The sequence below is a fragment of the Suncus etruscus genome, chromosome 5 (assembly GCF_024139225.1).
Source record: "Suncus etruscus isolate mSunEtr1 chromosome 5, mSunEtr1.pri.cur, whole genome shotgun sequence".
Lineage (NCBI taxonomy): Eukaryota > Metazoa > Chordata > Mammalia > Eulipotyphla > Soricidae > Suncus > Suncus etruscus.
In genome coordinates this window covers 18,575,057-18,588,614 of record NC_064852.1, presented here as the reverse complement: position 1 = coordinate 18,588,614, position 13,558 = coordinate 18,575,057, and the positions used below count along the sequence as shown (strand labels likewise).

The 13,558-nt window shown below is 55.4% G+C and overlaps 1 protein-coding gene across 1 annotated transcript; it reads left to right on the top strand.

The window, feature by feature from the left end:
* The first annotated feature begins 2,973 nt into the window (after positions 1–2,973).
* On the top strand, positions 2,974–13,245 carry FAM78A (family with sequence similarity 78 member A). The gene is made up of 2 exons (XM_049774083.1): positions 2,974–3,369; positions 12,077–13,245. The coding sequence occupies exons 1-2, from the start codon at positions 3,047–3,049 to the stop codon at positions 12,603–12,605; spliced, it is 852 nt and encodes a 283-aa protein (XP_049630040.1). The 5' UTR covers positions 2,974–3,046; the 3' UTR covers positions 12,606–13,245.
* Positions 13,246–13,558: the final 313 nt, after the last annotated feature.

Here is a 13,558-nt window from a genome sequence, read left to right as displayed (position 1 = left end):
TGGTTTTGCAACACAGCAGGAAGTGATCAAGGCTAAGTTTGCACTCAGAAAAGTCTGGCCCGATGGAATGCCAGCGATTGAACCTGGTTTGATCCTGCAGGGGAGGAACCCTTCTCGCTGGACTATCATTTTGTCCTTCTGCCAGTTTTCTGATATCGCAGCACGTGGGCCTCCGAAGGCCACAGCAATAGCACAGCAGGGAGGGTGCTGCCTTTCTTGAGGCCAACCTGGGTTCTATCCCCGGCATCCCATATAATGAGCAGAGAGCCAGGAGTAATCCCTAAGCATTATCAGGTGTGGCCCCCAAAACAGAAACAAAACAAAGGAAAAAGAACATGGGCTTAAGGGCGTGGGGATGTGCGGTGTGGGTGGCAGTTGGAAGCTTTGTTCTCGAACTGTGAACTACTATGCCTGGGTGAGGCTTGGGGCCTGTCTGGAGGTTCCTCTTATTCCCCCTGGAGCAATACAGCTTCACAGGCCTCCCATGGGGGATCCCTGCTGGGGTGGTGGTGGAATGGAAAAACCCGCATGGTCCTAATGACAAAATGTACCCACTGGCCTGACCATGCACAAAGTTCCACATCCACCTTTGCCCCATCTTCTCTGCCTACCCCCCAAAATCCCCAAACATCTCCCAGAAGCCCTGCCCCCATTTTCCTTACCAGGGTTGGCATGGAGGGATTTTAGGGACCCTTCTCATGTGACCTCAAAAGCCCTGATGGGTTCAGAAGGCAGAGAGAGAGAGGGCAGAGGCAAAAGCAGATAGGGCATTTGCCTTCCATGCAGCCCATCAGGGGTTCGATCCCCTGAACCCCTCTTGGGTCCCCTCTCCCCAGCACTGATAGGAGTGATCCCTGAACTTTAAACACCATCGGGTACGGTCCCTAAACCCAAACAAACCAAAACAAAAAAACAAAACACTTAACCTCCGGGGGGGGGGGCAGAGGGCAGAAGCCAAAGCAGATAATACAGCCCACTAGGGGTCGATCCCCAGCACCCCTCTTTGTTCCCTTTTCCTCAACACTGCTAGAAATGATCCCTGAGCCCTGAACACCACCGGATGGGACCCCCAAACCCCCCCCCCCAAATTAAAAATTAAATCCACTTAACCCTGGAGGGCCCCACCTGGACCCGACACCGAACCCGGCAGAACTACACTTCCCAGAATACCCGGGTCTGTCCGGGGAGGAAATGTCGTTCCCGGTTGCTGCTGCTGCTGCTGCTGCTGTTGCTGCTGCAGCAAGCAAGCAAGCAAGCCAGCCAGCCAGGAGGGCAGCGGCGGGCTGCCTGGAGGAGGGAGGGAAGGAAGGGCGGGCTCGGGACGCGAGGGTGGAGAGCTGGGCGGGCTGCGTGGAGGAGGAGGAGGAGGAAGAGGAGAAGGAGGAGGAGGAGGCGGCACCCTTCGCCTGCCAACCTGCATCCATCGGGGAGAGCGGGCCGGGGACGGGGCTTAGGTGCCGGTGCGGGATCCGGAGCGGCGGCCGGTGCCTGCGGCGGGGCTCGAGTTTCTGCAAAGTTTGACCTGGTTGCCTTTTGCGATGCTGCGGCAGAGGGCGATGCGGGGTGCGCCCGGGGCTGCGGCGCGCCGGTGGGGGCTGAGCGGCGACTGCTGGGGCTCCCCCAGGATCCCCAAATAAGAAAAAGAAAAAAGGAGGTGCACGGCGGGGTGTTGCGGGGCCGTCACCCCCGCTGCGCCCCGGCAGCCCCCCGAGACTCGTGGGAGCGCAGAAGCACCACTGTCCCCCCCACTCCGGGGGGAGACGAGACGGGGTCTGGGGGACCCCCCGCGGGGAAGGTGAGTCCGGTGAGTCCGTGGCACGGCCAAAGTTCCACCCGCGGGTCGCGATCGCGCGTGGGCGTGGGGGTCCGGGGCGCAGGAGACCCGGGAGCGGAGCAGAGCAGAGAGCTTTTTTTTGGGGGGTGCGCGCTCGGGGCCGATCAAACGGGCCAGCTGGGTGGTTCTGCGCCTCCAGGTTTAGCTGGAAGGGCCCGGGATGGGCTTGGAGAGCCCGGAGCTGGAGGTGACAGTTTTTGGGTTTTTTTAGGGGCGCACTGCAGGGCCACCCCCTACCCTGGACTGTGCTGCCCCGCCTTGCCCGGCTTTGCCCTGCCCTGCCCCGCCCCGGGAGGTTGGTTGTCAGCGGGGATGTCACTGGCAGCGATTATTCGCTGGTGCTCCCCGCCTTGGGGGCACTGACGGGGAGGGCGCAGGGGTGTGGGGTGCGGGGCACCGCCTCCAGGGAGACCGCCCAGAGCTGCGGCGGTGGTGGGGTCAGCGCTGCTGAAGCCCACCCCGAGCGCACACACACACACACACACACACACACACACACTTACACACACACACATTCACACACACACATACTTACACACACACGCGTGGCCTCCCCGCCCCGTTATAAAGTTGGGCTCAACTTGGAGGCAGGCGGGCCTCGATCCAGCCACGTCCCTTCCACCTCTCCGCCACCAGGTCCTCGCAGCCTCTGTCTCAGAGACACCCCCCAGGGGGCTCCTCCAGCTGGAGGCGACAGAGACAACGACAGCAGCGACAGACAGCGACAACTTGGATCTCCTGCTTAAGTGGCCACCGAACCCACGGGTGGCCCCCCGCAGTTCCCGCAAGCCTCCTGGAAGCCGAGGGTGGACCTGGGCCCTGTGCCCATTGATTGATCCTGATCCAGCAAGGAGTGGGGCCTCCCCACACACCATCATACTGAGCTCTCCACGGCCCCCACGGAGCCTGCAGGATCCCCCCAGGCTTTTCAGGGAGCGGAGAAAGTGGTGGTTGCAAGTAGGCAAACTGACCTGCAAACTTTTGCCTTTTTTGTTTTTTTGAATCCAAAGAAATATCAATATCAGTGATTTTTGTCCACTGCCTGGCGCTTGAAATGCAGCAGAAATCCTTATTATTCTAACCAGACATGCATCAGTGATCTGCAAAGCCCCTGCAACAACAAATCTCCCCCAACAACGGGAGATTTTATAGGAGCTGAGCCCCCCCAAACCCATCCTCGTGGCACTGGGTCCTGCAGCCTCGGTCCTTTCAATGCCTGGTCCCTCCTGGGACTGTTGGCCTTCGCTGGAGATCAGAGTCCTGCTGTTTGCCATGGGCTGCATTCAGAGCATCGGGGACAAGGCCAAGGTCTTCCGGGACGGCATCACCGTGACTGATGTGAAGGCGGCCATCGACCCCGTGCCCACCAGCATCGATGAGTCTTCCAGCGTGGTGCTCCGGTACCGGACTCCCCACTTCCGGGCATCGGCCCAGGTTATCATGCCGCCCATCCCCAGGAAGGAAACTTGGATTGTGGGTTGGATCCAGGCCTGCAGCCACATGGAGTTCTACAACCACTACGGGGACCAGGGCATGTAAGTACCGCCAGCATGGGCTGGGGGGGATGTGGGTGCAGGGGGAGACACCTCGCGGTCAGGGCTGCCTGTTTTGCCATTTCTTTTATTGTTTTATTTCATTTGAGGGCTATACCCGGTGGTGCTAATGTGTTATTCCTGGCTCTACATTCAGGAATCATTCCTGGTAGGCCTGGAGGAGCATATGGGATGCCGGGGATTGAACCTAAGTTAGCACGTGCAAGGCAAAATGCCCTACCCACTATGCTATCCATTTCTGAAGGGGACCAAGGGTTCATGCCATTTAGACCCACCCACCATCTCTGACCTTTCGTTAGATGCCAACAGAAAGAAAGTTAGTGGGCAAGCCAGCCCACTCCCGGGTTCCCACCTTGGACTCAGGGTTACCAAGCACACACAGGGTGGGTTACCCTAGGAAAAGGAAGGGGTATCCAGCATCGTCGGCTTGAGAGTCTGAGGTGCTCATGTCGGGTGTGGACTGTGAGAGGCAGTGCAGTATTGAGGAGCTCACACGGGCAGGGGAGGGGGGACTTTGCTGGAAGAGCCTGCCAGGTACCTCAGCAAAGGGGCTAGCTCCTCCTTTTTTGGAGGCAGGGTCCCCTATGCAGCCATCTCCCCTATGAGCAACTTCAGCAGGGGCCTAACCTGGGAAGAAGCATGTCTCTGTGCTGGTGACTATGGTTTTTTGTTTGTTTGTTTGTTTGTTTTTGGGTCACAACCAGCTGCTCTCAGGAATTGCTCCTGGCTCCATCTGTCCTTGGTCTGCTGCATGCAAGGCAAACGCCCTACTGTTGTGCTATCTCTTTGGCTCCTGTACTGATGACTCTGGATCTTTCCCTTGATCCTGGATGTGGCCCTGGGGTAAGGGAGGATGGATCGGGCAGTGCGCTCCATTCCTTCCTCCTGTTGGCCACAAGCCAGAGCAGGGAACTAGTGGGGTTCATGCTTCAGGACTTTGGGGGAAGTCCTCTGAGTTTCACACACACACAGACGCCTCAAGATAGGTGGGCATAAGTCCTGTCTCTCCTCACTTCCGGGTTCCAGGAGTGGAGAAGGAGTCATTAGCACTTAGGACTTCTGGAAAAACAGCATGGGGTGGCCTGAAATGCACTTGAGCAGTGCAGAATGAGGTCACGGGGGTGGGGGGAAGCTTAGGATGAAGGGGTCACCCTGACCCCCACAGAGGTACATACCCACACAGGGACCCCTTGACTGACAGCCTAACCTCTGCTCCCACAACCTAAGCAGCGTTGTGAGTTTGCATCCTTTCCTTGCAGGGATCCCATCCAGTTCCTTGCATTTTGGGGGCACTTTCCTAAGACAACCAGAATATTATGGGGTTGCAACTGGTCAGACACAGAGTTTGTTTTTTGTTCGTTTGTTTGTTTTTTGGTAAGGGGGTTCTTGGGCCGCACCTGGCATTTCACAGAGATTACTCCTTCTTTGTCCTCAAAAATTGCTCCTGGCAGGCTTGGGGGACTGCTTGCTGGGGACCGAACTTGAGTTGGTCCTGGGTCGGCCATGTGCAAAGCAAACACACCTTACTTGTGCCCACTTCAGGCCCTCATAGTTTTTTTGTTTTCGTTTTTGGGATACACAGGCAACGCTAGGGTTATTCCTGGCTCTATGCTCCTGGCAGGCTTGGGGAACTCTATGGGATCGAACCCAGGTTGACCTTGTGCAAGGCAAATACCCTCCCTGAAATGCTATCACTCCAACCCCTTCTTGAGATTTTTAGACTCAGCTCAGTTTCTTCAGCTGGTCGGTTGGTAGGATGGTGCATGGGCACCAGGTGGCAGAAAGTTAAGGGGGGGCCACGTTCATGGGGGACCTGGCAGGTGCTGCAGCGTCCCTGATGGAGCCTAGAGCTTCCAGAAGTCTCAGGCTCAGCTGTGTACCAGCAGCCCCGAAATGACCTTTCCCTCCCCCAGGCCAGTGCTTGCTTGCTAGCTTAGTTCCTGGTTAAAAGAATCATTACATGCCTAAGCCACAGGCCAGCCTGGCTGGGGGTGAGTCTGTGGCCACCACCCTGACCCTCTGTTTCTTCCTTGCATCCTGGGGCCAGAGCAAGACCCTGGGGCTTCCTGGGATGCTCCTCGGATGAATAGGCGTGATGCCAGGCCCACAGTCCTGCCTGTAGAGCGCTTTGGGGTGGCTGCAGCGAGGCAGGGACCCCGGGACTGTGGCATGGGAAGAGAAGCTGCAGAAATGTCTTCCCCGCTCCTTTTGCTGCTCTCTCTCTCAGGGCTCACTTCCTGGCTCCCACAGCTGGTGCCTGGGTTGGTGCTGTTTCCTTTGTTCTTAATTTCTCTTCCCTCCCCCTTTTGTGTCCTGATGGAGAAAGGGCAGTGTTGGGGTGCCCTGGGAGACTGGCTGCCAGGGAGAGGGTCAGTGATCTGGGACAAGGCCAAGGTTCCCATGCACAGTTAGCATGTGGGAGCACCGGGAGTTGAGCCGCCAGCCCAGGAACTGCTGACCTGCCTCTCCTGAATAGCTTCCAGGTCAGTGAAGAGCCAGGGCAGGGTCAGGTGTAAAGTGGTGCTGGCTTCCCTGAGCGGGTGCCCCAGGAATAAACAGGGAACCCTAGAGATCCGTCTGGAGTTTGATGTGCGCTAGATCCTCTCCCCTCCCCCAGGGAAGATTGTAAGATTTTGTTCCTCCTTTGCAAAGCCACCAGGAAGCAGGGCTGGCCACGTGTGGTGGGTGCTGTGCCCCCAGTTCCCCATGGGCTGGGCATGTGATTCCCAGAGAGGCTCCTCCAGAGAGCAGCCAGGTCAGACAGGACATGTGCTCTATTGCTTGAGTCATCCCCAAGTTCTTTTTTCTGTGTGTGCTTGTTTTTTTTTGTTTTTTTTTTTTTTAACTTTCCACACCCGGTAGTGCTCAAAGTTTACTCCTGACTCTCTGCTGAGCAATCAACCCCTGATGGTTCAGGGAACCCTATGGGAAGCTGAGGATCAAACCCTGGTTGGCCTTGGGGAAGGCCAATGCCCTCCCCACTGCACTATTGCTCTGATCCTTTCTGAATTTTTGTTGGCATGGGGAGTCCACACCTGGCAGTGCTTGGGGCTATTCCTGGCTCTGTGCATGGGGGCTGGTCCTGGCTGTGCTTGGGTGGTCTGTGGGGGACCAGCGATTCACCTCAAGGCCCAGTTGGTAATGCGGATATCCCAGCCAGCCCTTTGAGCCACCCCCTCTTCCTTTGAGCCACCCCTTCTTCTGTTTGTTGTTGTTTTTTTTTTTTTTTTGGTTCCATTCTGTTTTGTAATTTGGCCATTCCTCACAGTACTCAGGGATTGCCCCTGGCTCCATGTTTAGGGATCACTCTGGTGGGGGCTTAGGGTCTTCTATGAGGGTATCGGGGATTGAACCTGGGTCAGTCATGGGCAAGACAAATGCTTTACTACCTTCTGTACTATATAGCTGGCATTTCTGAGGTTTGTTTTTGTTTTGGGCCCACTCCTGCTATGATCAGCGTTTATTCCTTCTCTGTGCTCAGGGATCACTCCTAGCAGATTCAGGGGATTCTATGGGATGCCGGGGATTGAACCTGGGTTGTCCGTCCATATGCAAGGCCAGCCACTGCTATTCCTCCAGCCCCTGGTACTTTGCCTTGAGATGTGGAGAGAGGAGTGGAAGGCAGGTGTGTGTGTGTTGGGGGGCAGTCCAGAAGCTGGTCCTGTGCATGGTTGGGGAGGGACAGTGGCTAGTAACAGTGGCAGGTGCCAGGAGCCACCAGCCCAGCTGCCCTGAGGGGTATGAAGTTGCCCCTGGTTGAGAACCACTGAGCTGATGCACCCAGATATTTGTCTTCATCAGAGCAATACCAGCCAAGAGAGGGTAATCCAGGGGCGAGGCTTAGGGCAGGCCTGCTGGGCTTGGATTAAAAATATTAATCCCTGATCCTTACTCCAAATCCCTTATCTCCCCAGCATGATCCCTGCTGGAAATCAACCTCTAGTCTAGGCAAACCCTAGCTGACTTCTGGCTGGATCTGTTCATTAGGGGACAGTCATAGGCCAGCTTTGGGACTCTAGCTTTCAAGGAAGCATGGGGTGTGGTCTGGGGTTCTGGGTTCCACCTACGTGAACCACAAAGCCACATACCCCACAGTCAGAGACAGCTACTCCCCCCAAATCTATGCTTATGTCCCCTCCCCACTCACGGTCAGGGACTGACCAGTTTCTCTCTTAAGTAGGGGATACTTTATGTGCCCCCAGCTTGCCTTTCTCGGGCCCAGGAATCTGGCCAAGATCAGTAGGTGGCTCATAATCTTGTCTAAGGGCAGTTTTGGAGTTGGTAGCTTAAGAGAGGCAGGGCTGACCTAATACCACCAGGTTTCATCCCCAGTTCCCTATAGGGTCCCTAACTTCTGCTAGAGTGGTCCCTGAATGCAAGGCCAGGAGTAATCCCTGAGCACAGAGTCAGGAGTGATCCCTAAGTACAGGGCCAGGAGTGATTCCTGAGCAGAGTCGAGTGAGCCCTGAATACAGATCCAAGAGTGACCCCTGAGCACTCAGGTTGTAGCCCCTAAATTAATAGAGGAAGGCAGAGAGCCGGGCTGGAGGGACTGCTGGCTGCACCTCTGGCCCACAGCTGTGGCTTCTGCCTTGGGCCTCAGTGGTACTGTTTGTAAAAGGGGGTTAGAATCCTTCCTTCCAGGGATTCTTGTGAGTGCTGGGGGGATCAGAGCCTCACCATCATCCTGAATCCCTGGCTATTATCTCCTGCCCAGCATGTCAATGCCATGGGATGGGGAGGTATCCCTCTGAGTTGACCCCATATCCATAGCCACTAGATCCTTCCAACTAGGCACAATGACTGCTACCACAGCAGGCTGGGCTGGTTATGTGTCCAGCCCTGGCGACACCACCTCCATGTTGTCTGCCAGGCCCGGCTTGGCCCTCTGGCCTCAGACAGGAAGCCGCTGGCAGGGAGGCGGGTTCGCTCCAGCAGGCCCCAGGGGAGCAGGCTAGGGACCACGTGGCTGCTTCCTGTGCCTGCCCCAGCCCCAGAACAATCAAGAAGGTGCTTCCTCCAGCACCAGAAGAGGCCCCCCGCTCTGCTGATCAGGGTGGGTAGGAGAGGGAAGGCCCCATTTCCAGCCTTGGGGTGGGAGGAAGTGGGGGACAGACAAGCCACTCCCACAGAGTTCTGGGCCATCCAGGAACCCCAGAAAGAAGGAACCTGGGGAAATAAACATGGTAGTTTCATTCATGATCTGGCTTGACTTGGGGACTGGCTTAAGGACAGTTCTGGCAGCTCCTGGTCAGTCTGGTCTCAGTGTGGCAGACAGACATCCCTCCACGTGGCATGCATCTACAGGGCACACCTGGCCTGATGCCCAAGCACAGCATGGCCCGGAGTGAAGGCACAGGAAGCAGCAGGCCCAGGCCCTGGCCACACACAGGCTCCCCAGGAGAGCAGACATGGGCCAGATTGGTGTGTATTTGTCTAAAAGTTGTAGAATCCACAGTGCAAGAAAAGAATCTGCCCTTGATCAGAAGAATTCTCTTGGGGGTAGGTTGGGGGTGCTCTAAAAGTGAACCGTGAGGGGTATCTGTCCCTGGACGAGGCTCAGAGCCCCAGATTTCCTTTTCCCTCCAAACCCGCCTCAATGGCTATTTCAGAAACAATAGATCCGGGGGCCGGGCGGTGGCGCTGGAGGTAAGGTGCCTGCCTTGCCTGCGCTAGCCTAGGACGGACTGCGGTTCGATCCCCCGGCGTCCCATATGGTCCCCCAAGAAGCCAGGAGCGACTTCTGAGCGCATAGCCAGGAGTAACCCCTGAGCGTCACAGGGTGTGGCCCAAAAACCAAAAAAAAAAAAAAAAAAAAAGAAACAATAGATCCAGCAAAGAGGCACATCCTTAGCAAAATCCTTGTAACCTGGGTGAAAGGGTATCAGGGGCAGAAGAGGAGACTCCTGAAGGTGCAGTGGGTTGTCTGGCCATGAGAGGATACCACCCAGGCAGGCCTCAACCCACCAACTGAGTCACAAAACCTCAGGGAGGGTTGAGGCCTGCCTGGGTGTGAATCTGGGACTGGGCTCCCCCCAACTGCCCATCTCTGCCCTGCTTGGGAGAAGGCTCTTGTTTAAAGTAAAATTGCAGAATTTTAGAGGCTGAGATATAGTGGAGAGGTAGTTTGCCTTGCACACAGTGAACCTGGGTTTGATCTTGGCATCTCATAATGTCCCCAAGTTTGCCAAGAGCAGTTTCTGAGCAGAAAGCCAGGAATAAACCCTGAGCTACAGCCATGTGGACCCCTCAGAAAACAAACTTAAAAAGAGAATGCAGAATTTTAGGGATGGAGTGGTAGAACAGTGGGGAGGCACTTGCCTTGCATGCATTTGACCCAGTTTAGATTCCCAGCACCCCAAATTGGTCTCCTGAACACTGCCAGAAGTGATTCCTGGGCCAGAGAAATAGCATGGAGGTAAGTCATTTGCCTTGCATGCAGAAGGATGGTGGTTCGGATTTCAGCATCCCATAGGGTTTTCCGAGCCTGCCAGGAGTGATTTCTGAGCGTAGAGCCAGGAGTAACCCCTGAGCACTGCCAGGTGTGACACCTCTCCAAAAAAAAGTGATTCCTGAGTGCAGAACTAGAAGTCAGCCTTGAGCATTGCTAGGTGTGCCCCCAAAACAACAAATACAGCAGAATTTTACAGATTTTCGACTTTTTGTTAAAATGTGTAGCGGTAAGGTCTGGAAAAAAAGACCAGATGTGACATCTGGGGTCACTGTCCTGCCTATCAAGGGGGCATAGATAGCAGCAGCGGTGGGACGGGGGGCAGAACTGGAACCCCTATCCTAATGGGCTTCTCACACCCCAGAAATAGTCTCTCCTGAGCTCACTCAAGGCTACGGCCACTGGGAGTGACCCTTGGTTACCTGGCGTAGCCCCAAAACAAAACAAAGTCCTATGGGAGGGCAGTGTGGTTTTGGGGTGCTTTATACATAAAACTCCAAACCAATAGCTTTGTAAACCATGAGGCCTAAAAAAAAGTAAAGTCAATAATATGGAGGGCTGGAGAGATAGTACAGTAGCAGAGAGGGAATTTGCTTTGCATGCAGCTGACCTAGGTTTGGTCTTCAGCATCCCATAGGGTCTCCTAGCACTGTCAAAAGTGATCCCTGGGCCCGGAGAGATAGCACAGTGTCGTTTGCCTTGCAAGCAGCCGATCCAGGACCAAAGATGATTGGTTCGAATCCAGGTGTCCCATATGGTCCCCCGAGCCTGCCAGGAGCTATTTCTGAGCAGACAGCCAGGAGTCACCCCTGAGCACCGCTGGGTGTGGCCCAAAAACCAAAACCAAAAAAAAAAAAAAAAAGTGATCCTTGAGCACCGCTGGATGTACCCCTCCAAAAAAAAAAAAAAAGTCAAAAGGGGCCAAAAAAAAAAAAATAGTACAGCAAATAGTACATATGCTTTTGCCTGGAGTCAGAGAGATAGCACAGTAGCAAGGCATTTGCCTTGCATGTGGCCAACACAAGATGGACATTCGATTCCCGGCATCCATAAGTTCTCCGAGCCTGCCAGTAGCGATTTCTGAACACTGAGCAAGGAGTAACCCCTGAGCACTGCTGGGTGTGACCAAAAAAAAAAAAAAAAAAAAAAAACAAACCAAAAAACCCATATGCTCTTGCCTTGCACATATCCAACCCAGGATCAATCCCTGGAATCCCATATGGGTCCCCCAAACCCTGCCAGGAGTAACCCCGAGCACTGCTGAGTGTGGCCCCAAAACCAAAACAAGACAAAATCATTGACACAGGAATTGAGAGGAAGTCAATAAAATAAACTGGAACTTACATTTTTTGTTTGTTTTGGTTTGTTTGTTTTTTTTTTTTTGGTTTTTCTTTTTTTTTTGGTTTTTGGGCCACACCCGGTTGACGCTCAGGGGTTACTCCTGGCTATGTGCTCAGAAATCGCCCCTGGCTTGGGGGGACCTTACGGGACGCCGGGGGATCGAACCGAGGTCCTTCCTTGGCTAGCGCTTGCAAGGCAGACACCTTACCTCCAGCGCCACCTACCCGGCCCCTTTGGTTTGGTTTTTGGGCCACACCTGGCTGTGCTTCAAGGTTACTCCTGGTTCTATGGTCAGGGATCACTCCTGGTGGGCTTAGGGGACTATATGGGTGCTAGGGATTGAACCTGGGTCAGCTGCTTGCAAGGCAAAGACCCTCCCCATTGCAGTATCTTTCTGGCCCTGAACTGTGATTTTTTTTTTTCGGGTTACGTCCAGCAGTGCTCAGGGGTTACTGCTGGCTCTGCACTCAGAAATCGCTCCTGAAAGCTCAGGGGACCATAGGGGATGCTGGGAATCAAACCTGGGTCTGTCCCTGGTCAGCTGCATGAAAGGCAAACTCCCTACTACTGTGCTATCTCTCTGGCACCTAAACTGTGATTTTTAAAAAAATTTTTTTGGTTTTGGGTCACACCCAGCAGCGCTCAGGGGTTCCTCCTGGCTCTACACTCAGAAATTGTTCCTGGCAGGCTCAGGGGGCCATATGGGATGCCGGGATTCAAACCACTGTCCTTCTGCATGCAAGGCAAAAGCCTTACCTCCATGCTATCTCTCCAGCCCCTGAACTGTGATTTTTGGGCAAAGTTTTTGCCTTAGGAACCCCTGGGGACACTGGATGGGTGTGTCTGGTCCACTCCTGCAGAGTGACTGAGCCAAGGTGGCCTCCTGCTTGTCCCCAGGTCCAGTTGGGAGCTCCCAGCCCTGCAGGAGGGCCGCATCGAAGCCATCAGTGACTCGGACGGCGTGAACTACCCCTGGTATGGCAACACCACCGAGACATGCACCATCGTGGGCCCCACCAGGAGAGACTCCAAGTTCATGATCAGCATGAACGACAACTTCTACCCCAGCGTCACGTGGGCCGTGCCCGTGAGCGAGAGCAACGTGGCCAGGCTGACCAAGATCTACCGCAATCAGAGCTTCACCACGTGGCTGGTGGCCACCAACATGACCACCAACGACATGCTCATACTGCAAACGCTGCGCTGGCATATGCAACTCACCATTGAGGTGAACCCCAACCGGCCCCTGGGCCAGCGCGCCCGCCTGCATGAGCCCAGCGTGCAGGACCAACCCAAGATCCTGAGCAAGAATGAGCCCATCCCGCAGAGCGCACTGGCCAAACCCAACGCCAATGATGCTCAGGTCCTCATGTGGCGGCCTAAATATGGGCAGCCGATGGTGGTGATCCCCCCCAAACACCGGTGACAGCTTCCCACTCCCACCGGACCCCGCTCATGCACACCCCACTGTACTCCCAGTCTCTTAAATCATGCAGCGAAATACAACTATTCTACCTTCTGCAGGCGGATCTCACTGTGCACTGTGGCCATGGAGCAGGGGAGCGGCCCTCCCACTATGACTGATCCCCCATCCCCTGCAAGGGGTTGGGTAGGAGAACTCCCCTGCACCCCGCAGTGCTCCTGTGCGCCCCTCCTTGCAATGCTGTCCCTGGAACAACTGCTTTCCCACTACTTCTTATATGTTCATAGCCTCGTTCTGAGGTTTGGGGGCGGGAGGAAGGGGGATGTACCCCGGGTAGGTGGTGGATGATGATGGGGGCCTATCCCACCCCGCGGCAGCTCCCCCTTTCTTCTTCCTCATGCGGCCTTATGTAGACTTGCTTTGCCAAACTTTTGCCTTAAGCTGAGATGAAAGGAAAAAAACAATCAAGCGCTGCACATCGGACAGGGCAGCCAGGGTGTCCCCCTCTCCACCCAGCTTTGCGGCCTCTGCAGGAGTGGGGGGCTGGGTGCCCTTGCAGACCCCCCCAGAGCAGCTGCCTCGCCTTTAGTCTCACCAGTGAAGCCACAGGCTTTCCTCATAGCACCTTCTTTCGCTACCATAGTCCCCCCCCCACACACACACACGTGTATCCCTATGCAAAAGGGCTGAGCTCGGTCAGGGCACATTGACCAAGGAGGGTCCCCACTTTTCCTGGCAGCCTTAATTTGCCTCAGTGGGTCTGGGAGTAGCAGGGTGGGCCCAGGGCTGGCCTGCCTGAGCCGACCCGCTAGGACAGGCGCCCTGGGACAGTTATTGGGCCTGCTGCCAAAGGTGAGGGGCTGAGGGACCCTCCGCATCCTGTACTTCTTTCCTGGAATAAATCTCTGAGGCTCAGCCCTGGGGATGAGGGGTCTGGGAGGAACCCCAGCTTTGCC